Here is a 22781-nt window from a genome sequence, read left to right on the forward strand (position 1 = left end):
GACGGAAGAAAACACCGGGGAAGGTACCTGGAACTATGACGCAGAAAGCGGCCGAACAATTGAAGTGGAAAGCGCCTGGATCACAAAAAACAAGAAAGCCAAGAAGGACACCTCGAATTCAAAGACGCCAGCAAAAAAACCAACCGATGAGCAAACGCCCAATGCAGCACCTTCACACCAACAACGCAGACCCAGGATGCCGCCCCTGCCACTTGACGACTTTAAGATCGTCTATCGCCCGCTGGCAAGTCTCGACCTTGCCAAATGGAATACTGTCGCAGTCGTGCACGCCATCGGTAGAGCGAGTGGACTATCACAGCAGGACTTCAATGACAAAGTATGCGTACAAGTACAGAGAATCGAAAATTTAATCATCGCAAGCACGGCCGACAAGGAAGACTCAAAGATGCTGGTCAGCATCAACAGAATACAGCTCGGAGGCACTTACCACAACATCAAAGGCAACATACGAACTCCTGACGACGTCTCCCGAGGCGTCATCAATGGCCTCATACCAGGAACAAGCATAGAGTTTCCTACAAAAATTACTAGAGGGAACTCTGGCGCTGCAGTCGTTGTCCTTCCATGGGAATGATGGGAAGTACATAGATTTGTCTGATCTTCGTGCTTGTAGATTCAGACGTTCTTGTGGCTTTGTATATTTCGCTATATAAATCTTATTGTCGTATATTTCAACGCAATCTATATTCTTCGAAGTGCAGAAGACGCCGGGAATGCGTACAATTGCTATTAATTGCAACGATTGAGCTTGTCCAGGTGGCCAAATCGAAACGCGCCAAGCGTCTCAAGGCACTGGCATGCCCGCGATAAATTCATAAGGGCGTTTCATTCGCTTGTCGATACATGCGTCCGTGGCATAATGGTTTCAATATCAGGCTTCTGTGCTAGAGTGCCTGTGTTCGAATCCGGCCGTCGGGCAATTTTAATGATGTTTATTTAATTATTTATTACGCAATACACTGTTGAAAATGACGAGTTTACAAAGTCACAAAGCCGTTTGAAGCCGAAAAGACGAAGTTTAGGCAAATCCATGTACTTCCCATAATTCCCATGCTGGGACAACCGCTCCCATTGCAGCTCCCGTAGACACTAGCGCCAGAGTTCCCTGTAGTAATTTTTGTAGGAAACTCTATCGGAACAAGCACCGCAAAACTCATGGCAGGAATCCGAGCACCGGCACGATACACCGTTCTTCACGCCCAAATTATGAGTCAGTCGACCGCGGCAGTCGTATTCTTCGAAGGACCGCACGTTCCCTACTACATCATCTTCCAGAGCGTAGACTTCCGCTGCAGACCATGTCGCAAGTCAGTGCAGTACTGCCGCACCTGTGGCAACATGGGACACCGCCAAGACGTCTGTCCGAAACCGATCCCAAATTTTTGCTACAAATGCGGCAAGACTGGACAACCACAAGACCATGACTGCACACCGACCTGCAAGCTCTGCGGAGAAGCGTACGAAACTGCAAGTACAGAGTGCAAGAAGAGACTGAAGCCAAGTCCTCCACCCTACAATATACGGCAACAGCGCCTTAACAGACTACAAGAAAGAGACAACCGCTGGAGCTCCAGCAGTGAAGAGTTCCCGGAGCTGGGCACCTCGGCCACCAGCTCGAGCAGTGTCAATGCGAGCAGCTCCCCCAGAAGCAGCAGCTCCAAGCCAATACTGCGAAGTGCTTCGCGCTCAAGTTCCCGCTCAGTCAAGCGCGCGAGCTACGCTGACGCGGTAAGCGGCTCGAGCGACTCGGGTGGTACGAGCAGCTTGGATGCATCGGCCCAAGCCGCAGTCATACAGGTCCTAGAAAACAAAAAGCAGAACCAGCAGAGCAAACTGCAGAATCAGCACAGCCAATTGCAAAGCCAGCAAAACCTCATAGACAAGCTACTCCGCAGTCAACAGAAACAGCAAGAGCTCACCGATAAACTGCTTCAAAAATGCGAAGAACAACAAGAACTCACAGAGAAGCTGCATCAAAAATGCCAGGAGCTCGAAAACATAAACAGAGCGCCGGGAACGACGTTGACCAAGGCCGACGTTGAAGCCATAGTAGATGCAAGGTGCCTGATATTTCAAGAAGCCTTTATTAAGAACATTCACGCCACAATGGAAAAAGTTGTACAATCAGCAGTCGAAAAAACAGCCGCTACCTTCGAAAACAAGATCGCCACGGTAAACGCCAAAATAGATGGGATCGCACCGCAGCTCAACAATTTTATTGCGCATGTAAAGAACAACTACATCACCAAGGCACAGCTCGGCAATTCGCGCCCCACGAGTCGGAAGAAGGCACGGGCGAACAGCCACAGCGACTCTTGCTCGGCCTTGCCCACTCGCGATCGCTGACGCGAATTCGAATCCATCAATGATGGCGATCCCTAACCACAAGGCAAAGAACCAGCATTCAACTATACACATATGGCAATGGAACTGTCGATCATACCGCCCTCGACACGCCAATCTACAAGAATTCGTCAAGCTGAATCAACCCGACATCATAGCACTACAGGAAACCAACACGCAGAACGTCCGACTGCAAGGATACGCCACATATGCACAAACCCGACGAACTGCCATACTGGTGAAGAAAACTCTGACAGCCCAAAAACATGACATAGAGAACACCCAGATCGAACACGCCCTAATCGAGGTTTTACCGGAACGAAAGACGCAGAAAAGCCTATTCATGGCCAGCGTGTACAGCCCGCCCCGCGACCAGCTACCGGACTTCGATCACTTTGTACGAGAAATCAGGAAATCCACGAATGGACACCAACTCGTCATAGTGGGAGACTTTAACGCCTCGCACACGGCATGGAGCTATCATACCACCACAAAGAAGGGTGCTAGAGTGCACGATGCCGCACAGCAACACAGACTCACCCTCTGGAATGATCCCCTCCAGACCACGAGAATTGGAAACAGCGTCTCCAGGGACACAAACCCCTATCTTACCTTTACTGCGGACATCCCCTGGGCAGAGTGGAGTCGACTCCAGGAAACCTTAGGTAGCGATCACCATATTCTCCAATTTGATGTAGCACACACCCGTAAACAGACCAAGACCAGAATTGCACGGCTAACCGATTGGAAATCCTTCAGGGACAAGCTCGATTCCGGAGCAAGCATAACTGACATTGACGAGTGGCTCAAGAATGTATTAGACACAGCAGAACGGCACACCAAGATCATACAATTCGATGCCGATACACCCACGGTTGACGCGCACCTCCTACATCTCTGGGAGGCAAGAAGTGGCCTCTTGAAGAGATGGAAGCGACAAAAGCTTAACAGAAAGCTAAAAACATGTATCGCTCTCCTTACCAAGCAGGCTCAAGACTATGCGGACCACCTCGTCAGGCAGAACTGGCACGCTTTCTGTGACAAGCTACAGGGGCCTCTGAGCATGAAGAGGACCTGGCACCTCCTACGCGCACTCCTGGCCACTGAACCCACCAAAGCGAAACAGAAGCAACATCTTCACAGTCTTATCCACAACCACGCCGGATCAGAAGAACACCTCCTGCGAGAACTACAAAAGAAACTATGCAGAGACGCACCCTCTACCATGTCAACCTGCAGCAAAGAATACTCTGGAAAACCGAACCCAGAACTCGACCGACCCTTCACGCAGGCCGAAATCCACGTAGCCCTATCCAAGCTTACTAGAAATACTAGCCCAGGTAAAGACAAGATCGTTAACAAACACCTAGGCAACCTACCGCAGCAGGCCACTGAGGCTCTCCTCCATTACTACAATGAGTGCTGGGAGAAAGGAAAACTGCCTGCTGTGTGGAAACACTCGGACATCACCATGATCCCCAAGGCCAACAAACCTCTCAGCTTGGAGAACCTACACCCGATCTCCCTCACCTCGTGCGCGGGAAAGCTTTTCGAACATATGGTGCACGACCGAATTACCCAGTACCTGGAAGACAACGACCACCTACCAGACACCATGTTTGGTTTCAGGTAGCACCTCTCAACGCAGGATGTACTCTTACAACTAAATGAAGGCCTTCTAGATCACCTAAACAATCGAAGCAAACACTCCATAGTGGCAATAGACGTCAAGGGAGCCTTTGATAACGTTAGCCACAACGCGATCCTCAACAATCTCGAAGGCACCGGCTGCGGCACTAGGACTTACGCATACGTCAAAAACTTTCTGATGGACCGCACGGCAACAGTCGGAATCTGCAACATCCGCAGTGAAAGCTTCATACTTCCAAACAGAGGCACCCTGCAAGGGTCGGTAATTTCACCGCTACTCTTTAACGTAGCTATGATCGAGCTACCCCACTCCTCGAAACCATACCAGATCTGCGTCACGCGATGTATGCTGATGACATCACGCTCTGGACCAGAGCTACAAACGTTGGAAGGCAAGAAAGTAGCTTACAAGAAGCCGTCGACACCATCGAAAGCTATCTCCGAAACTGCGGCCTCCGCTGCGCCCCAGAAAAGTCTGAACACCTCGTCCTGAATGCAAGAACGAGAGGCCGACCACCCAAGTACGAAGAGCCCGACCCCAGCATCACACTCAACGAGACAACAATCCCGAAAGTCGACACCATGCGAATAACTGGGACTCCACATCCACAAAGATGGATCGGGAGCTGCCAGTCTACCAAGACTAGAACGCACCCTTTCGCAACTAACGCACCTCATCAAACGGATCTCAAGCCAAAGAAGCAGGCTCAAGGAGCAAGACACTCTAAGAATAATACAAGCGCTCCTCACCAGCCGCATCACATATGGCACGCCGTACCTGGCTTTAAAGAACGCTGAAATAGAACAGCTGAACATCATGATAAGGAAGGCAATCAAATTCGCTCTGGGACTCCTTGCCATGGCCTCTACATCACGTCTCCTTAAGATGGGCGTCCACAACACGTGGCAAGAGCTCGCCAAAGCGCACAAGAACAGCCAGCTGGAACGACTCAAGCTCACGCCCACAGGGAGATCAGTACTCCGGCACCTAGACTACAGCGAGACGTATGTCGCACACACGAACAAAAAAGAGCGAATACCACCGGGCATTCGAGAGTGCATTTGCATCGCACGTGTCCCGCGCAACATGCATCCCATATATCACAAGAGTAGAAGACAGGCTAGAGCCAACGCCATCAAACGAAGTTTCAAGCATGACCCGAATGCCCGCTACACCGACGCGGCCAAGTATTCGCATCGAAACGCGTACGCTCTGAGCGTCGTAGACTCCCAAGGCTCCGAGCTAGCATCGGCAACCATCAAGGCACGCAACCCGGAAACAGCTGAAGAAGCGGCAATCGCTCTCGCCACCACCACATGCACAGATGCAGCGGTTATATTCACCGACTCTCAGGCCGCCTGCAGAAACTTCTTGAGGGGCCGCATCTCGGCCGATGCACTCAAGATACTAAAAGGACGAAGCACTCCGCTCCCGTACACCTGCGTAACGTGGGTACCTGGACACGAGGGACTAGAGGGGAACGAAGCGGCCCACGCCGCTGCCCGCGAGCACGTCAGCCGGGCTCCTCTCTCGCCACGCGCTCTCGGACCCGGGACAGAAGAGGCGGAGGCCGTACCCACCAACTATTCGGCCATATTGCAACATTACAGGCTCGAGCGTCGAGTGTACCCTCCACCGCACCCTAAACTCGACAGAGAAGAAAGCCTAATTCTTAGATGCCTGCAAAGTAACACATACACGCACGGAACGATAATGCATCGCCTCTACCCGACGCTCCACGGCTACCTCTGCCCACTTTGCAACGTGCCCGACCCTCTGGCACACTTGTTCCTGGAATGCCCGTGGCAGGAAGGCAGCGAAATGCAACCAGAAACGCACGCAAAACGAGCAATAGAAGCAAACAACCTATTCGAAACCTGGGAGGCCAAGCTAACCCTCGGGGACCTGGAAGACCAACGACAACTCGTCGCCAGGGCCAAGAGGGCAGTCGAAGCCAGAGGGTTCCTGGACTAAGGAGCCCTCCCACCTTAGGGTGATACCCGGCCTCGCTCGGGACACTGTTTCGTTTAATAAACGTTTCTCTCGCTCTCTCTTTTTCAAACTGTTGTTCAAGTTCTTAGGAGTTAGCATACATTTTTGTGTGCTGTATTATGCGCCGCTTTGTTTATTTTTCTTGCCATCATGTCTGCACCTGTCTGTTTCTTTGTGTAACATGCACCTCAGGATTAATGTATGCATTGGGTTGGGCAATTTGCGCTCATTCCAGCCACAGCTATGATAAGCGTTTGATGTTGTGAACTTGCACTACTGATATGTGAAAATGTATGTGTGGTAGAGAACCCTTTTTAAGGAGAGATGCGGCTCTTTTGGACAAAGAAATCACGAAAAAGTCGACTTTTGGAAAATTGAATTTTTGAAATCTGCAGCTATTGTTCCGCAACTACACAATGTTTCTCGACTCTTGAATCAATATTTTAGCCACAAAATCACTTTATTTTGTCGATACCTGCAGAATTTAAACCGAAGTTATTGCAAAAACGGTGCTTTTTTCACAAAGCGCAGCTGCCATTTTACGCATCGGAGCCCAGACATCTTGGTGTCATTTGAAAGAGCTATCTTTCTTCTTAAGATTCGCTCCAACTACGGCTCCATGCTGCCATTGGCTTCCTCCAATTTCCGCGCCAAAAGAGAGTCCCAGTGCAGCCCCTTATTGGTTGTTTAGCGCATGTGACCTGTGCTAGGCATACCATTGGCGGGATTCCTTTCACGTCTTCTGCATCATGCTCATCCACGCGGTCGGCTGTTCGCCATATTGTCCAAGCGGCAAGTCATTGTGAGTGAAGTGACACCGTACTGCACGATGGCCCGTAAGAAATTTCATACAAGGAATAAGTTTGGTGCAAAAATGGTGCGATGTGCACTTATAGAGAACTTCAAGAAGTGTAGTGCGACAGAGCCTGATGTCGAAGTCGTCGCGGCCCCCTCCGCACCCACGTCTGTTGACACCGCCAATGTAGGCCTAGGCCTAACAAGCCTGTCACCGTGCGAAGGTCACGTTCGTCGTCATACAAAGTTCCTGAAGCCTGCATAATTGGAAGAGGGCAAAACAAGAACCCAAAAAAAGCTCCAGCGGCTTTCGTCCACTCCCATGACGGAAAGGAAGTGAGATCTTCTGACTGATAACAGCGATGCCGCAGCTGAACCCGTTGAACCACTTGATGGGACTGTGTTTACTATAGTAAGTTTAGATGCGATGAACATTCTGCTTGCGCGAATGAAGTGCAAGGTATGCAATGGCGGGGTCATGAAAATCGTCAGAGGTAAGCACGAATACGAAGATTCTGTCAATTCTTATTTGCGGGAACTGTGGTGATGTGACGTCAACGTGGAGCTTGCCACGTATATGCGGTGAACAAGAATGAAACCCGTTCCCTGTGAACGTTCTCGCCGCTCGCACAATGCAAGCAATGGGAAACCGGCAAACAGCCCTCAATGATGTGTTTTCCACGATGAACATTAGCCATTGCGGACTTCACACGAAGACGTGGCAACACTACGTGAAGCAAAATGTGACTCCTGCCGCCAATTGTGCTGCCTGGAAGGTGACAAGTGAGTGTACGCGTTCGGTTCGCGAATTTTACAGCGAATTGTCTCGACAATCCCGGGAACATCACGATGTCGTGCGATGGGTCGTGGATGACCCGCGGACACACCTCGCACACCGGCGTCGGCGCTGTAATTGAACTGTTTATATGGGTCTCTGTTGTGGTCCCCTCACAACGCTCACGGCGTGCATGCTCCGATTCCGCACGCGCCGGACGACCACCGCGGGTTCGAGCACTCCGAGCCGCCATGCGTGCAGGGCACCGCGTCCGCATCTGCTCCGGTCCGCTCCGTGTGCCGACGTGCAGCTGCGCACGTACGCGCCCCCACCGGCCCCAGCTTAGGGGAAGGCGAGACCGCGCGCGCAACAAGGGAGACCCTAGGCAAAGCTCTCAAGAAGCCAGAAGGTACATTTATTAAACTGCGACTCAATACAAACACACGTTTTAACATCACGTCCGAATCTGAAGCTAATTAAGACACAAAACATGGCCAAAGGGTCGCCGGTGGCCACTAACGGCGCACCGCGACAGAGAGAGAACAAAGAAACAAGGAACAAAGAATAAAGAACCCCAGCAGTAAGAAGTTGCCTATCCTTCGGTCAGCGCCTGCCATCGCGCGCTTCCACAGCAGAGAAAAGGGAAATAGAAAGAAATGACAGACGGACAGACGGGGGCACGATCGGCAGACGCTGCCTCAGGACATCGAGACGACGGAAGAGTGCACGCGCCCGCCGAGGCCGGTAACCCGACGAGCCGAAGTAACCATCGGCCGGCGGCGGACAAAGGGGGCCGCCGCCGGCAGAGAGGAACACGTACGCACCTTCAGACGCCCCGATGTGGTCTCCCCGGGCGCCCGTCACGCGCGCTTACCCGGAATGCACGCAAGCAGGCCCCGAATCCCACCAAAATGTCGGCCAATGGGGAAAGCCTGTTGACCTTCCCGTGGGCGGGATGACAGCAGAGTGACAGTGTTTTATGACCCGCTGCCACCCCGTCCAGGCAAGGAGGAGAGGGACACGGAGCCCCCGGCAACACAACGCAAAGGCTCCACACAACCACCGCGAGAGCCCGAAAAACTCCACGAGAGCCAGAAACCCCACACTGTTTAGATTACGTTGTATTAATTTCTGCATGGGATGCGAGAAGGGCCCAAATGAATATGATCCTGGTTATGGAAACTGGAAGAAGAATCACCAGTGCCAGAAGAATACTGAGAAAAAATCGGGAGAAATGGAAGTGAAGGCCACCCTCATTCTGTTCAAGAGGTCCCTAGAATGGCACCACCTCCGTTATACCACTATATTGAGTGATGGGAATAGCCGTACTTATCTTGCACTGCAAGAGGAAACTGTTTACGGTTGTTTGAAAATAGACACGGAGGACTGCGTAAACCACGTCCAAAAACGCATGGGTATGGCATTGCACAAGCTTGTTTCAAAAACAAAGCTTCTGGCCTTCGGAGCCTCGGTGGGAAGGGTCGGCTCACAGCAGACCTTATTACAAGACTAAGCTCATGTTACGGATGGCGGCTAAAAACACACAAGGGAGACGTGGATGCCATGCATAAGGCAGTGATGGCGACTTACTATCATATCACCTCCAATGACTTTGAATCAAACCACACATTTTGCCCAACAGGTCCCAACTTGTGGTGCCGTCAAAATGCTGCAGAGGCTAGGGGTGAGCCAACACCAAAACATCCTCGCAACCTGCCCCCTCATGTTTGCCAGGCCTTGCTGCCCATTTATGAGCGTTTGAGTAACAAGAAGTTTCTTGAGAGGTGCCAGAGGGGAAAGACCCAAAACAGCAACGAGAGCCTCCACTCAGTTATCTGGTCTCTTGCACCGAAGGATCGCCATGCAGAGGCTCTCTGTTCACCATACAGGCAGCTGTGGCCGAGGCAGTGCCAAATATAATGCAGGTAGCGTCAAAGCGTCTGCATCTATAATACAAGAGCTAAGCCTCAACTCCAGCTCATTATGCAGTGATCGCATGGCTGAAAAAGATCAGCCGCGATTGAAAGTTTCAGCTCAAACGCGTGCATCAGCTGAAAATATGCATCCAGCCCTCAAAAAACGCCGCACATGCGACAATTTTCAAACTGACTGTGTACCAGTTACAGCTGGTAATGTGTAAAGATTTTACAATATAATTGAATAAATCGACCTGTTTTCATCTTTCTTGATTTTCTCAAAGCAAGCTTTTTACTCACCCTGCCTGTTCAGAGCAACAATATCTGAATCTGTAGGACAGCTACAGCTGTAATTTTTTTCTTGCTACAGGCAGCTAAATGAATAATCCTTGAAGTGCTGCAAGCATATTCTAATTTGTCTACCTCCATAATTTTTTGTTTGCTTTCTTTTCTTTTTATTAGTAGCTGTGCTGTAAACACTAAACTTCAATGAGCTGCTAAATTGCTATATTTTGTTGGATTGGAAAACTGCTTGCAGCACTGCAATCCTTATACATTCTGCTTTCCACTCATGCAATAATTATAACTTTCTGGCCAGTAAATATATATTGTTCCACCAAAACATGCTAATGAACATTTAATTATATCATTAATTACTTGAGCCACAAAAAAAATTGTTGCATTGTCAAAATTAGCACAAAACATACATATATCTGTGCATTTAGGTTGAATTTGCTTAATAAGTAAAGAAACCTCCAGATGCCGTTAATTACTTGAGCCACAACAAAAATTAATTGCATTTTCAAAATTAGCACAAGAACATGCATATACATCTGTACATTTAGGTTGAATTTGCTTATTAAATCTAATTTATAATAATACTTCCTTCCAGCAATGCTGGAAAAGCGTGTGAAAGAGCAATAATGATTTTGCCTGCAAAAGGACAATGCGTGCCTGCTCATTTGTGGGAATATTCAAGACTGAAGAAGCACAGAAGCAGTGCCCATTTTGGCTATCACTGTTTCAATTATTGTTTTGTTTCACTTCGCAGGAGTTTCTGCAGCCCCTGTGCCTTGCTGGCCTGTGTCGGCTGACGCTGCAGCCCACTTCCCTGGGCCACTGGACCATCTACATGTGTGACCAGGATGTCCTCGGTCCCCGTATTCTCACGCTGACTCTCAAGAAAAGCCCTTCGGGCATGGGGCTGAGCATTGTGGCTGCAAGGGTCAGGACCTCCATGTTAATTTCTAGGCTACTTGTTCTCATATACTGAAATGTGGTGTGTTCAGTCATGTGGCTTTCAATTGGGCACCGATTGAGAGATGCTGAACGTGCTCCTGCCGGGACAGCAGTGACTCACAATCCAGTGAAAGTGACAGTGCAGCACATAGATCATTGAGAACTCTCCATATTAGCTGAGATATCCTGTCAAATTAAAATGCACTTTGGATACATGATTTTTTAGATGAAATGCAATCTAATGTTAGCAGTGTTGCTACGGGCAAGCTGCTCGACATTATCTCCTCACCTTTGCTCTCAGCTCACAAGCAGCACTGCTTTGCCCATTGCACAAGCACAAGGGTATCACTGGGTGGGGACAGGCTGTGTTAATGGGAGCAAAGGAGCAAACATATGCCTAACGACCCTTGCTGGTGGTTGTAACAAAGTCCTAACGCATATGCTGAACACTTCTGAAAAATTTATTTCTCCCTCCTTTGAAGTTCAACAGCCTTGGAATATTTGGCTTTACACAAAACATGGCATGATAAATGTCAGTCAAGCAGCTTGAACAGTTTTTTTATTGCAACACTAAGGCATGCCTGCAAGTTTTGAATCGGAGAAATTTAAGATTCAATTGCATCACATTAGTCATTTACCTCACACTCTCATTTCATCTTCAGCTGTGTGCAATGTGGGGGTTCCACTCTGCCTGCGGCTAGGGCTGAAGGCGAGCTCCGGATCTAGCCCCACGCAGTTGCTCCGTGGTACTCCCAACCCGTAGCGCGGGAATCGCGGCTACGCCGGGTTCAGACGAATAAGGCAACCAGCGGTGTCAACGGTAACAACGTTTATTGCTATTAGCAATAGCGAACACTCTCAGAGGGACGTCCTCTCAGTAATAGTAGTAAAAGGCTTGCCTCGTTGTCTGGGTGGGTCAGACAAACGAGATCACTCACGGGATGCGGCAGGTGCTGTGGTCCAGGCGGTCCAAGGTGTCGCCGTCCCAAGAGAGCGAGTCTCTCCCGGTGGCGCGCTTTTATGCTTTTTTACCTTTTTGCGAGGGGAAGTCCTCCTCGCCCGCCGGATACGTTTCCCTTTCCCGTGAGCCGCGTAGGGGAAGAGGGGTACGCGCGTCATCGGAGCGACGGAGAAAGGGAGGGCGCGTAGTGCCTCTCTCCCATGTCTACGCCGGCCCGTGGGCCCGTCCCGCGGGATGCCGCGGGTACGCGGAAGGAAGTGGAGGCGGGTGCTCCCCACAGCAAGTATGCAGGGCCAGAACAGACTGCTTTGTCGGCATGCTTAGCTTGCCACATGGTGCCTTTTTTGCAATGTCTCTGAAGGCTCTATGCATGGTGTGCAGGGCTCCAACCAGGACCGATTAGGCATCTACGTCAAGAGCGTGGTCCGAGGTGGGGCAGCTGACCTGGACGGCCGCCTCCAAGCCGGCGACCAACTACTCAGAGTTGACGGGCACTCCCTAGTCGGCGTCTCGCAAGAAAAGTGAGCCACTTGCTGGATAGCTTTTCAGCGCCAACATTCTTGTCGCCCATTTTTTAAGGTTACTTGCTGTTTATTCACCTGAGACCTAAATGCACTGTAAACGCACTAATTTAGAGGCATGCGTGTTACTTAAGGCATCACCTAGCTTCACAGCATTGTGTGTGCAAAGCAATCCTCTCTTCCCGCTTAATTGTGTAAAATAATGAAATAATTTCTGAAAGCTTTCAGATGGAAAGTTTTAAAATCGGGCACTGTGCACACATTCCAGGAGCAGAGGGCGCACCGATATAGGTGAACTCCAAGTTGACAATACAGCAGATGTGCCTTGCGTGTGTGGGTGAAGCAGGCATCTGCTCTCTCTGAAGAGTTTACTAAGAGTGCATGGAGAAAATGTGAGCGCGTTTGCTGCAAGGACAAAGCATGCATCGCAAGCTATCTTCAAGTTCGTGATGGCAATGCATGCAGGGCGGCAGAGCTGATGACACGCACAGGCCCACTAGTCCAGCTGGAAGTGGCCAAACAGGGGGCCATTCACCATGGGCTGGCATCACTGCTCTGCCAACCGTCACCTCTGCTCTTGCAGCGCGGCAGCAGCCGCCTCAGCGAACGTGACATTCCTGGCCGGTTGGCCCACGAAGAGCCCCCTCCCCGCATCCAAGGCAGCAAGAGTGTGCCGGCTCTCAACTGTATGTGACACTGTCTGTGATAGCTGCTAGGCTTTGCCATCTTTGGTCTTTATGGCGGTTGGGTGCTATTATAATGTTTTCTTCAAGGAAGCCGTTGGGGATTCTGGCTACAGCAGCCGCATTAATGGGGACGAAGTGCAGAAACGCCTGTGTAAACTTTCACCACTTCAACATATTGTTTGATATGTCGATTCCTTTTGTTATCGTTAGTCGATATACAGTCAAACCTCAATATGACGAAGTCTTACTTTTAGTGGAAAATTTCGTTAAATAGAGCATCTCCTGGACGCGCCCAATATTAGACAAGTGCACTGTCACGATCGACGACACGCCACACGTTGTCCCAAACTACCGCTTTATTTCCCAAACGCCAACCTTCCGCGCCGCAACACCCGCCACCCCACTCCGATCCCTCCTCACTTTCTCCCCGCACACTCGCGCCGCTGTCCTCCCCGCACTAAAGCCACCTATTCACCGCTCAGTCAACTACTGTCGATCCCGCGCTTGGCCTCCGAGAGCCGTGGCTCCTCGTCGTGGGTCTTGGGCTCGCTTGCCCCGGCCCTTGCACGTCACAACTCTCCCCCCCTCGAATCGTGAAGCTGTGCTGGTAGGGAGAAGCCATGGCTCGTGGTGGAGCATCAGCTGATCAGCTTGGGCGGTAGTTCGATGACGTCCTGTAGCAGGATCGCTCAAAACAAAGTCATTGTCACCTAATTATTTGACTATACAATAAGGTCCACTTCGCCGCGGTGCCAATTTCGCTGAACAGCCCTTGGCCGCATCACTCAAGGCATGTGAATCCAGGAGCACAAGGTCACCCTCTTTGATGGTTGTTGGCTGACGATTACGGTCGTAACAGGATTTCTGCACCTTGCAAGCAGCTGCCTGATGGGACCGAGCATACTGGAGGGCCTCTCCCAGGCACCACTGGAGTTCTGCAGCAAGTGCATGGTGTACTGCTTTGGGAGGCTCCGTGTCCTCCTTGTCGCTTGCAGGTTCCCATGGGCTGTGCAACTCGCGGCCGTAACACAACAATGCTGGAGTATATCCGGTGACGACGCTCTCGGCAGTACGCATGGCAAGGGCGATCTCAGGTATATGCCGGTCCCAGTCTTTGTGGTTGGAGCAGTATGCCCGTAGACACTGCTTAATTGTGCCATTGTGACACTCCACCATTTGGCCGGCCGGTAAGGCACTGTGTGACGATCTTTGATGCCCCAGTGTTTCAAGAGGTTGTGCCATAGTGTGCTAACAAAGGGCTTGCCATTGTCACTGGTGATGGCCACAGGTGTACCATGGCGGCAGAAGACTTGCACCATGCACTCCAGTATTTTTGCACTTGTTGCTGCTCGTAGAGGGAAAAGCTCTGGGAACTTCGTAAATTTGTCAATAACTACCAGCAAGTATTTGTGGCCCCGAGGTGTAGATGGCAAGGGCCCGATAATGTCAGCACTGAGCTCTTCCATGGGCGATGTAATAATAATAATATTTGGGGTTTTACGTGCCAAAACCACTTTCTGATTATGAGGCGCGCCGTAGTGGAGGACTCCGGAAATTTTGACCACCTGGGGTTCTTTAACGTGCACCTAAATCTAAGCACACGGGTGTTTTCGCATTTTGCCCCCGTCGAAATGCGGCCGCCGTGGCCGGGATTCGATCCCGCGACCTCGTGCTCAGCAGCCCAACAGCATAGCCACTGAGCAACCACGGCGGGTTCCATGGGCGATGTTGCCCACTGACTGCTCATGATGCCTTCTGGTTTTTTGCGCCGAGCTTTTGTGCGCTGACAGACAGTACAGCGTCGCACATAATTGATATGTCTGCTCGCATGCCCAGCCAGACGAATCGTGCAGCAATACGCCTCAGAGTTTTGAAAAATCCAGCATGGCCTGCAGTGGGATGGTCGTGGGCCACCTTCAGTGCCAGCTGCCGCAAGTGATTCGGTAACAACGCTACCTTCTGGTTGCCTATTTGCTGAACCAGCTATCCGCTTGGCTGCAGTTCCGTTGTTTCGGCCAGATCGCGAAAGAGGCGATGATCAGCGTCTGAGCTTGGTCGCTGAGTCCCTTGGACCACCGCCTTCAGCTTTAAGAGGCAGTCATCACAAGCCTGTTCTTGTACCAGCTGTGTTGTATCACTCAGCAGGGAAGAGTCAACCTCCGAGGCCACAGCTACTTCATCAAATGTAATTTTGCCTTCAGGTTCTGGAGCAGCAATAGGGAACAGCGTCTCATGTAGGTTGTCACTTGGGTTGTCTTCACACTGGAGAGGGGCTCTACTCAAGGCATCAGCGGGTATGTTTGCCAGCCCTCGTCTGTGCTTGATTCGGCAGTTGAAGCCCTGCAGCCGAAGAACCCAACGCTTGACCCTGGGTGAAGCTTGGTCGGTATTAAACATCCATGCCAGGGAGGAGTGGTCATAGTGTATCTCAAACTCCGTAAATTCAAGATATGCCCTGAATTTATCCACTGCCCAGACTACTGCCAGGCATTCCCACTCCTGGACAGTATAATGGCTCTCGGCTGCTATAAGGACTCTGCTAATGAAGGAAACAGGCTGCAGACCATCAGGGCCAGCCTGCAGTTGCATAGCTGCAATGTCTATGCCACTTGCATCTGTCTCCACCATAAAGGGTTGATTTAGATCTGGGAGGCTTATAACAGCATCCTGAGCTAAGGCCTGCTTGAGTGCAGTGAAAGCCTGTTCTTGGCGCTCCTCCCACTGCCATGGCTCGTTCTTCTTCAAAAGGTTGGTCAGTGAATGTGCCGTCAGTGAAAAGTGAGGGATGAAGCTTCTATAGTAGCCGGCAAGTCCCAGGAAGGCTTGCAGTCTTAACTGTACTGGGTCTTGGGTAATCCAGCACTGCACGCACCTTGTCCTCATCTGGTCTGCACTGCCCAGGGGAGATGATGTGACCTAAAAACTTGAGGGACTGACGGCAGACCTATACTTTATCTGGATTAATCGTAAGGCCAGCGCCCTCAATGCGTTGTAGCACTTCCCTTACATGTTCAACATGGTTCTCCAGTGTCTCTGAGTATATAAGGACATCTTCTAAAAATGCCATAGCAAAGTGGTGATTGATTCCCTGCAGCACCCGGTCCATTAGGGTTTGAAAAGTTGCTGGACCGCCTGCCACCCCGAAGGGCATCCTCGTAAATTCAAATGTACCTTGATGGCAAATGAAGGCCGTTTTAGCTGTGTCAACCTTGCAAACAGGAATTTGGAAAAACCCTTGGGAGAGATCAAAGCTGGAAAACCACATTGCTCGGCCCAACTGCGCTAGCAGCCAGTCTGTTCGAGGCATTGGGTAGGCAGGTACTCGGGTGCGTCCATTTAACGGACGGTAGTCCACAGCGAGCCGGTAGCCTCCAGACTTCTTTGCAACGAGCACTGGAGCGCTAGTCCACGGGCTGGTGCTTCGTCTTATAAGGCCCTGTTCTAAGAGGTCATCCACACAGCCCTCGATGATCTTCTGCTTCTTCGCATTCACTGGACGAAGCTTGCATCTCACGGGCGCACTGTCCCCCGTGTCAATGCGGTGCTGAGGCAGCGTGGTACATCCCGCAACTGAAGTAAACAGATGGCTAAAGTCATCGAGAACTTTACTCATGCTTGGGTGTAGTTCCCTGGTGCCAGCCTGATGCATGTTCTCTATGCCTGGAACTACAAGCACTTCTTCAAAGAGGCTGTGCAAGTGGTACGACTCTCCATCTTCTATTGCAAGTGCTGTCACTGGGTACTTTTCGCGCTTAGCAAATGGCACCATGCACTGTGGATCGGTTGCAATCATCCACCCACCCAGCGATACATGTAAAGAAATGCCTGTTGCTGTTAAAAAATCTCTGCCCAGCACAATGTCCCGACACAAGTCTGGCACACACAGGAAGCGTTGATTGCGGCTGCTTGTGGCCCACTTTATTTTGCACTTGAGGGAAGTCGTTGACTGAGACTAACCTGTTGCCAGGCGGAGTGCTTTTTCCTGTGTCTTGGGTTTGGCGCCCGCCTCGACCGCTACCCTTGCCGCCGGCAATCCAAGCAAGCTCACTCTGGAGCCTGTGTCCAGTAGGGCCTGGAACGTCGTCCTCCCGATCTGCACTTCCAGGAGAGGCTCCTTGTTGCCGGCCAAGGCCGCTACTTGCAGCGCAGTCTCGTAGGTGCTTGCCGGTGTAGCACCTACCGTCCCCCGTTCCCCGTACACTGAGAGTGGATATGTCCGATCCCGTTGCATTGGTAGCAGCGGGGTGGGCCGCCACGCCGACCTGTAGGGCACTCGCAGGCTATGTGACAGATGCCTCCGCAGCGATGGCAGTTGAATCCTCTGCGGTCACGCGGCTGGTACCTTTGCTGCTGTGACGGCGTTGAGAGATGTGGCATCCTTGTGGCGAATGCGGCCAATCCGCGCAATTGGTCTCGGTGGTAGGAGGGCTGTATCGCTGCGGGGTGCAACGGCCAGGGGATGCCGCCGGTGGATACTGGAACGGCACGGCAGCCACTGTGATCAACCCTCCGGGTTGTGTTCCCGGCACGCCGGCCACGTTTATAGCCGATTGGAAGGCCAAGTCTCTCGCGACTTGGTCAGTCGGAGGTGGTGGTGGCTTGTACTGCATGCGCCTCCAGAAACGCTCCATGAGACCGTCAGCGGCCTTCGCCAACTCCGCGAGACTGCTGAACTGTCTTCCCTCCACCAAATCCTGGAGTTGCGGGTGCATCTGCCGCAGCACACAGTCAACCTTTTCCGACTCGGGCACTTCGCCGCCAATCCAGTCGTAGTAGGCCGCGATGGTATATATGAATTCCTTTAAATTTTCTTGGGGATGTTGCGTCCGGTGCTCCAGCTCTTGTTTCAAGCGGCGCTTCGCGTCAATGGAGGAGAATTCCGCAATAAACGCCACAGTGAACTCCTCCCACGACGCAAACGACTTCACGAATCGCCACCACGACTTGGCACTACCTTCCAGCGCAGCAGGCACAATGTGCATAAGCCTCTTGTCAGCTGCGACACCGCTGACCAAACAAAACGTTTCAAACCGGTCCAAAAATTCCTCGGGGGACTGATGGTGGTTGAACCCCTTAAACCTTGGAGGCTGACCTGGCTGACCTCCTGTGGAGCGCAGAGCGCAGTCGCTCGCCGGTTGAACCGCCACCGCCGTTGTCGTAGAACCCATAGGCACTGCCTCGGCCGCCATCAGTCTTTGTCTGACAGCTGCCGCGATTTGCTCGCGTTCTATGGTTGATCCGCTCGTCTGCCCCAGCAGATGCTGTACTAATTGCTCGGGAACGTCCACTGTCTCCATGTCCACGTAGATCCCGGACGAGCCCCCACTTGTCACGATCGACGACACGCCAACCTTCCGCGCCGCAACACCCGCTACCCCACTCCGATCCCTCCTCACTTTCTCCCCACACACTCGCGCCGCTGTCCTCCCCGCACTCACGCCACCTGTTCACCGCTCAGTCAACTACTGTCGATCCCGCGCTTGGCCTCCGAGAACCGTGGCTCCTCGTCGTGGGTCTTGGGCTCGCTTGCCCCAGCCCTTGCACGTCACAGCACTAAACCTTTATGTTGCTGCAGGGGTTATGAAACATTAAAATTACTGCAGTCTCAATGTTGCATGTTTAATTTTGCCTACAGGTGGCTCTGCAGCTATGGATGGTGGAAGTAGCCAACACTTGGCGCCGGGAAGTTCCATGACAATGCCACCACGAGGCTACCCTCCAGGACCCTCTTATTCGGTATGTGGTCTGCTAGTCATCCATGGGTCGGCGAGTCCTTCAAGATGCAGTGTTGCAACCCTGTCCATATGCACATCTCTTGCCAAAAGTATGCAGCCTATGAGACTGCTAAGATTTTGAGGCAATAGTAACAACTCTTTCTCATGCGCACTCATTAAAAAAAATTGTGATAATAACAAGAGGGTTTTGTTTGCATAAAAAATACTTGAGTTGTTTTACTTTAAACCATTGGCTACAAAAAATGTCAAACCACCGGACCCAATAATAAGGGCCATATTGCCAAAGCCGGCACTTTGCCATGGTGAAGGCTGGAGGTATGGCTCATTTAAGAATGCTGCAACAGGCAATATACATTATACTTGAATTAAAATGTTGCCCCATACATTGCAGTACATGTCCACGATAAGATTTTGTAACTACCTTATTCAAAGGGAAAAGCTACATCAGCATCAGTGGAGGCTAGATTTTTTATTTTTTTAGTAGGTAGTGTTTAGTGGAAGTTTGCATAGCGCCCATGAGATGCAAAAATAATTGATGCCACGCAAAAATAATTGATGCCACGGGCACCGCGACGTGCATAATACAGTAGCCGACGGATCTTTCGGACTCTGAAAATTCGGACTTGACGGATATTCTGGACATCATAAATGCACCGTCATGGTTCCCATAGAGCTAATACATTTTCACGACCAACTTTTTGGACTAATTTAGGCCCCAAAGTTCGATTTTCAGGTAGCGTGGCTCATTCCGAGCCACGCTACCTGATCTTGGAGGCCACCATGTTGGATTTCCTACTGGCTTGGCCAGGCTTCGCTTCCAGTGGCCCACTTTATAGCCTCCAAGATTAGAAGGTGCATGCTATCAATAGAGTGTGTAGCAGAGAGTTTCTAAATAAATACCCTGGAGGGCAGTGTGGCGCTAGTGTCTAAGGGGGCTCTCCTGAGTGTTGCCTCAACCTACATGGAAATGATGGGAAGGGCAGGCTTCGATGGGAAGGAAGTGACTTCGATCTTTAGACTACAGTCGAAACCACTTATGACAATATTCAAGTGCCACAAAAATTTGTTTGTTATAGTCGATAATTGTTATGAGCGGGTTGCATAAAAAATTAAAATAGGGGCATGTCAGAGCTGCTGTAAGAAAACTATAATGGCAAGGGGGCCATTGCCTCTCCCCACCAAGTTCCTCCATCCGGCTGCTGATGGTATTCACTTGTTTAACTGCTTCCTGGGCGAACTGATCACGTGGAAGCAGCCACGGCTGTTGGCGTTAAATAATGGCACTGCTATAACAATTGCAATGAGGGGTCACGGGTGGCAAGGAATGTACGAGCATCGCCAAGGCATCGCTTTGGTGGCCCCAAAAGGGGCCTCTTAAAGAATGCGAGAAGGTTGCCTTGGCAGCCTGTCAGCTTGTGAAATCCAGAAGAAACGCCTAGGCGAGATCGATGCAAGCCTCTAACCACAAACTTCTCACTGGCTTGCACGGGAAAACACTATGTCTGTCATGCTTGCATGCTTTACGCGAAGCTTACCTACATCCTTCTCCAAGGCATCCAGGTGCTCCACATAATGCAACGGAAGGTTACTCGCGAGAATGAAGCCCCGGAGGGGGACTGAATCATCTGCCGAGCCTCCTATGAGAAGAACGTTGAGGCAGCCTACCGTACATAGTCATCGCTGGCGTCGTCGCCATCTCTATCCGATGCAGGCACAATCGCGACGATCGCCTCATTGGTTAGAAGCACTTAGTTTCCAAATATATAGCCGTGTGCTTTGTTTTTACCGGCAACGTCATACATTGCCAATGATCAGCGGGCAGATCAGCCATCTTCTGTTTAGGCAGTGAGTCAAACGAGGCTGAGAAACCATGTGACCAGGAACAATTTCGTCACAGCCAATAAAGACGAACGTGAGCAATTAAATTAAGCTATTTCCAGGACTGCGCTGAGTGAGGAGCAAGCGAGCAACATGCGAGCAGTGCAGTTGGTGCAGTCCGTTTGTGTTTCAGAGGGTGGCACAGCATAGAGTTATGGGCGCAGCCCATTCGTGTTCGGAGGGATGGAAGGGTGACGGGAGAAGGTGAGAAAATGGGCGCATGGCGGCTGTTGGGAGCCGTGGGACATCGTGCAGTGGCTCCAATTTGTCATTTTCTTTTTTTCTTTTGGAGGATTTCGCATTTCGCTATTATTCAGCGCGGACACCCAGCAGCCAACTTCATCGTTATAACCGATAATGCAACATCTGGGCATTGTAGTAAACTGGTTATTTCACCATGGAAGACATGGCGGTGTAGCAGCTTCTCATTGTTTTAACCGATATATTGTTAAAACCAGTATCGTTATAAGTGGGTTCGACTGTAGTGGCATTTTCTTGCGGTGCAGTAAAGCAAGCTATTGTCAAATATTTTCGCGTAAAATCTCATTTTATTTCTGCAGTAGCTTATATAATGCACAATACATTGCATAAACTTTATATGCCTTTGAGATTGGATCACGGTTTACCACCAGGGCACACCAGGGTATGCATTCTTCGGCAATTCTATTTCCAATTTAGTGCCAGTGAATAATTATTTATTTATTTCTACAACAGCAATAACAACCGTGCATGTACTTCTAAAAAAATACTCAAGTATTTATGTAAATAAAAATTTTGTAGTGTGAGAAAGTGTTGTGCCTTTGAGAGTAATGCTACAAGTGTTGTCTGCTATGAAGCCTGCTCGCTGCGAACGCAAGACTTTTCTCAGACGACAAGCACTTGCGAACTCTCTCACTCTTTCTAAAGGCTGCTTCGGCTGTCACGATTACTGAACGTTTTCAGGTACTTTTAAGCACATCTGCTACAGTGCTAGCTAGGACGCTTGTGGTCTCTTACGAGTATGCTTCATTATATATTATATTGACGTATCGCTTCTTCTGTAGCGTGAGCTAGCAGCTGTTATGGCATGGCTTTGCATTTACCGATTTTGCGACAGCAGACTACAGCCAGGAAGCAGCAACTTTTCCTACCATGAGTAAGTTTGTGTTCTCAAATGTCCTGAAACACACATTTCAATGAGCACATAAATGAGCAATATGTAATGTTGGTTTTAGCTGTTTATATTCTTCGTTCCAAGCAATAAACTTCAGTTGTAAGTCAGCGCTCGTCCGTGTCGTTTCTCCCTTCTTGTCCCCGTGAATGCCGCGCTGTTTTGTTTCAAAAATGTAATGAAGCCCTCAATAAAATTTGATTGTCAAGCCATTAGAAGTACATCTGTCTGTCTTTTATTAGTAGTGCCTTCTTTTTGCTTTTCTGAAGTTTGATAAAGCATGTGATGCTACAGCGCTAACCTAACACACTTAACAAACCAAGGTCAAAATGGTCAAAACACATTCTTTCAATGTTTACGAGGCCATCGCTTTCTCGGCAGAGCTTCGTCACCACACCGTGACACAAACATCTGCCCAGCTACTGGCCCAGTGTGCAATCGCCGCTTTGAGCAACAGAACAAAGGCAGAGAGCATCTTTGAGTGTGTTTATGCGGCTTTGCATTTGTGTGATCAGCACCACCTCCTGTGCTTTTGCAACAGCCAAGTGGTGCGGCTTGTTTTTTCTATTTCCATGGTGATGCTTTTGTCGACTGTATATGGACACAATGTCATTCCTGCACAAATCTAAGCAAATCTGATCCCCTCCAAGCATATTACGAGGCCGGGCAGTATGAGAGTTCTTTAAGCCACTCTGAGCCTAATAATTTTATTTCTTCGGGTGAACAAACTTTTCAGAGTGTTCAATTTTTCAGACTATTTTTTGGTCCCTGCGAGGTCCAGAATATCGGTTGGCGACTGTATTTGGTAGCCATTGGGTTAAAGAGTAGAGGGGACAAGGAAATGGGTGCACGGCAGTCAATTGAAAGAAAACCTAATGGGGGCACTTGACCTGATTTTCTAATGTTGTAGTGCTGCCAAGACTTAGATTTTTAAACAATACAGACAAGTGAGTTTGCAGCGAGTGAGTTAGAACAAAAGTTGGAATGGGCCTCGGCATGAGCATTTGTCCATTGTGGATTCAAATAAGCACCAGCTAGCCCACTTGCGTACACTTTCTCCAGTGGTACAGATTGCCTTTTTTATATTTTGTTGCGCTTGCATGCTACCAATTTCCACA

At 50.2% G+C, this 22781-nt stretch overlaps 1 protein-coding gene across 1 annotated transcript in view; it reads left to right on the top strand.

Annotated features, from left to right (window-relative positions):
* Positions 1 to 22781, top strand: part of cno (adherens junction formation factor afadin) — a 185087-nt gene that overhangs the window by 90581 nt on the left and 71725 nt on the right. The window contains exons 13-16 of the mRNA XM_075669816.1: positions 10545 to 10718; positions 12075 to 12214; positions 12680 to 12900; positions 18536 to 18636. Of these exons, the coding sequence (XP_075525931.1) occupies positions 10545 to 10718; positions 12075 to 12214; positions 12680 to 12900; positions 18536 to 18636 (636 nt within the window). The remainder of the gene's footprint in view (positions 1 to 10544; positions 10719 to 12074; positions 12215 to 12679; positions 12901 to 18535; positions 18637 to 22781) is intronic.

The sequence above is a fragment of the Dermacentor variabilis genome, chromosome 9 (assembly GCF_050947875.1).
Source record: "Dermacentor variabilis isolate Ectoservices chromosome 9, ASM5094787v1, whole genome shotgun sequence".
Taxonomy (NCBI): Eukaryota; Metazoa; Arthropoda; class Arachnida; order Ixodida; family Ixodidae; genus Dermacentor; species Dermacentor variabilis.